Source organism: Hibiscus syriacus, unplaced genomic scaffold, assembly GCF_006381635.1.
Source record: "Hibiscus syriacus cultivar Baekdansim isolate YM2019G1 unplaced genomic scaffold, ASM638163v2 tig00112347_pilon, whole genome shotgun sequence".
NCBI lineage: Eukaryota > Viridiplantae > Streptophyta > Magnoliopsida > Malvales > Malvaceae > Hibiscus > Hibiscus syriacus.
Window position 1 is genome coordinate 818,497 of NW_024063308.1, and position 3,852 is coordinate 822,348.

The 3,852-nt window shown below is 38.1% G+C and overlaps 1 protein-coding gene across 1 annotated transcript; it reads left to right on the forward strand.

The window, feature by feature from the left end:
- The first annotated feature begins 222 nt into the window (after positions 1-222).
- On the forward strand, positions 223-2,846 carry LOC120178355. Its single transcript, XM_039184216.1, has 4 exons — positions 223-321; positions 1,368-1,451; positions 2,445-2,564; positions 2,655-2,846. Exons 1-4 carry the CDS (start codon positions 223-225, stop codon positions 2,844-2,846), a joined length of 495 nt encoding a protein of 164 aa, XP_039040147.1.
- Positions 2,847-3,852: the final 1,006 nt, after the last annotated feature.

Sequence of the window (3,852 nt, forward strand, 5' to 3'; positions counted from 1 at the left end):
GATTGTTTCAAGTACCTAGGGTCTATACATAAAGATGGGGGTGTAGATGAAGACGTACACACCGTATAAAGGCGGGATGGCTAAGTGGAGGGTTGCTACTGGAGTTTGTGTGACAAGAAGGTGCCTCTAAAACTAAAGGGAAAATTTTATAGAATGGCAATAAGACCAGTGCTGCTGTATGGATCAGAATGTTGGGAAATCAAGAAGGATCACGTAAGGAGGATGGAGGCCGCAGAAATGAGAATGTTCGATGGCTGTGGTAGGACTCTGTGGGACATGACACCTAACTCTGTTATTAGGATGTACTTGAGGGTGGTGCCTGTATCCGAAAAATTGAGGGAGGGAAGACACGGTGGTTGGGCATGTCCTTAGGCGACAACCGTCGGATGCGGTCAGGAGGGTAGAGTCGATTACAGTCGACGGTGTCAGAAGGATGAGGACGACCAAGACGGAAGTGGGAAGACTGCTTGAGATCTGATTTGAAGGAATTAGCCCTTACCGAGGACATGACCTCTGATAGGAAAGTATGGAGACTTAAGACCAGGGTAGTTGAGTAGTGCGGTTCACAGCCATAGGGTGTAACATCTCTGTCTTCTTTTTAATGTCTTTGTAGTACTTTCCATGACTTCTACTTTATACATGTTTCTGTCATTGAAATGTATGAAGGCTTAGAACTAGGGTATCGGAGTAGTGTTGCCTTAGTTTAAGAATTAACTCATTTGAATTTATTCCTTCTCGTAGCTTGCTATTATTGACTTCTGTGTATCATTTCTATTCATGTTTCCTCTTTTTAAATTTAGCTGGGTCTTACATCTTCAGTCTATATGCAGAGATTTCTATGTAGGGAATTATTTGCAGGGAATTATTTACAGGGATTACTCCCCATTACAGACGCACATATCAAGACTGCATATGAAGACTGTTCATCTATGTATTTATTTATTTATTTATACACGCATTTGCATCTTATCTTTATTTTTAATTTTCTGACTGCCGGAGGTCTTCCACGGAAGCTGCCCTCTACCTGGCGTTGGGGTCAGCCTACTACCCTACCCTCCCCCTTACCCCATTGCATATGGGAATCAGGGTTTTGTTGTTGTTGTTGTTGTTGATTATTTTAGAGGAATATAACACCTCTTGTTTTGATGTTTGGTTTGAAATGATTCCACTTAGGGAGAGAAATAATAGTACTTAAAATAATAAAATTTCTTCATATTTTTCAAATTAGACTATTATTTTATTCTTTTATAACATATATAATTTTTAGTTTGTATTTGATATTATCTCTTCAATTAAATTTTATTTAGTTATTTCGTTAACCTAAATTTATTTTAGACCTTCTGATTGATTCTCTTGCAACTTCCCAGTTGGAACGAAAGCGAGCACTCGGATTGCCACTAGAAAACCAAGCTGTGAAACTAACTCGACCTATTGCACAAGAAGAAGAAAAGGTTTATATATCTTTCAAATGTTCTCTCTGTTGGATATATGAACTGCAAAACTACACCGTTAGCACTGACTGAAAATATAAACAGTAATTAAGAAGAACAGATTCGTAAACCGTGTCGTGGTAAGAACCACTGCCTTAGAAACGAATTCGCCTCGATGTGTGTAATCGCTGCAGTAGGCGGACCGTCCCCCGAGGTTAACACGGTCGCTCCAAATTCCGTACACCCGAAACCGGAGTGGACTGCTGGTGGTATTGTACTTCTGATCGGAAAGCACTCAGAGAGAACTCACGGAGAGAACTTTAGAAAAACACTTTGTAAGTGAATTGTAAAATGTTTTGGAGTGAGTTGAGAAGCTGAATATAGCTCTCTATTTATAGGCTAGAAATAGGGTTAAAATCGTCCATAAAATTTCAGGATTAAACCTCTTATTTGTAACAGCTGAAACGTCTAGATGAACCTGACTCAGAAATAGTCCAGGTTCATTGTATCATTATTCAGCTGTTATAACTCCCGAAATTATATCATGTAACCCCTAACCCCTGGAATTAAATCAAATAACTCTTGTAACTCCTGATATTAACAGCTTGTCTCCTCTGTACAAAGCTGTAAATCAGTCCAGGTAACCAACACTCTCTACACCCAAGGAAGACTAAGAAATCATATTGAGCTTGATCCTGTTAAAAATTGCAGAACTCCTTGCCTGTTAATCTGTTAAAAAGGATGACCGCTTGAGAGAATGTCTAAGATCTCTGAAGCTAGCTTAAAAGGTAACCAATTTCTTAACTCGTTGTTTTCGTACCTAATCGAACTAAAGAATCGATTGGCTATATGTGTTGTAATTTGCTCCATGAGTGACCATGTGAATTGAAATGTAACTCCATAAACCAGATTACGACACTAAATTTGCAGGCCTAAAGTGCATTTCCCTTTCATGTACTGGATCGAGTGTATGTTACTTTAAGCAACATGACTCCCTGCTTATTTTGAGTCCAGGATGGCAATGACAGAGTTAAAAGGGCATTCCAAACGCTGTTGATTTATGTCAGAAACGTCGTAAAGAGTCCTGATGAGGAAAAGTTCAGGAAGATCCGACTTGGTAACCCGAAGTTCCAGGTAAGGTGACTTAATCCGATGGAACCACATCGAGACCTTCTCTGTGCTTTTCTTATTTATTTCGTGACGATGAACTTTAATTCAATTCAGGAAAGGGTTGGGATCTTGAAGGAGGGATTGAGTTTCTCGAGCTTTGCGGATTCGAGAGAAGTGAAGGGAACAAGTTCCTGGTTTTTCTCTGATAAAGTTGATATACGGCTGCTTAACTATGCTGGTTCTTTGTTAAATTCTGCAATGACAAATCCCTTCTTCGGTCTTCTTGAAAAGGTGAAAGAAGATTAGCGTTGTAATGAATATATGATGTATAGTTGTATACATTGTCCACAAATGAATAAGGATTAGAATGTTGTGCATCCGAATAATTTTTAAGAGTTACAGGTGTGTGTTCTCCATCTTTTTGGATACAATCGAATGCGAAATTAATGACACAGTCACAAAGCCACACGTTGGCTTCCATGCACATTGCCTGGACCATCCAGCTCCAAAATTTCATGCAATTCGCTCGGTGCCTCAAGGAGTAAGTGAAAGCCACGGGTGACTCTGGAAAGTCTTGTTTCAAACGAGTATAGGCCGAACTTATCGACCAATCTAAAAACATAATTGTTTTTAACAATTAAATCATACTATAACAACCATTAACTATAATCACAACCACAACTATCACCACAATAACAATTTAGTAATATATATACCTTCATAATCAGCATGTAAAGGACAATACACAAACTGCGTCAACTCCACTATTGGTACGCATTGAATGTATTACTCCGTACTTTTTATATTTTTTTATTAATATAATACTTTTTATATTTGAATAATATATTTTAACGGCCTGGCTGGGTCAACTTCTCTATTAAAATTTTATTTTCAACGCATTAATTAAAAAAGGGGTAAAGTATAGTAATGGCCACTGAACTTTTCTAAAGCTTTCATTTATATCCCCCAACTTTTAAAACATGCAATACAGTCCCCCAACATTTAGTCTGTTTGCAATATGGTCCCCCAACAGTTATGTCGAGGACCATATTGGAAACGGACTAAATGTTGGGGGACTGCATTGCAAGTTTTAAAAGTTGGGGGACCTAAATGAAAGCTTTAGAAAAATTTAGTGACCATTACTATACTTTACCCAAAAAAAGAAGAGTTCAATAGGAAAAAAAGAACTAACGAGTTGCAAAGAAGAAGATGACAACAAAAATAATCGAAGTCTATGAAAGCTTCCCCATCTCTCTATAGCTAGTCAACTAGGTTGGTTGAATGCATAGCATATAGCTTTCTATTTTACATA

Bases quoted from the DNA above. Each gene is read 5' to 3' on its own strand.
- LOC120178355 (XM_039184216.1), top strand. From the start codon at position 223: ATGGAGGCCGCAGAAATGAGAATGTTCGATGGCTGTGGTAGGACTCTG. The intron at 322-1,367 runs GTATCCGAAAAA...GCAACTTCCCAG, and splicing joins TGTACTTGAGGGTGGTGCCT to TTGGAACGAAAGCGAGCACT. The intron at 1,452-2,444 runs GTTTATATATCT...TTTTGAGTCCAG, and splicing joins TTGCACAAGAAGAAGAAAAG to GATGGCAATGACAGAGTTAA.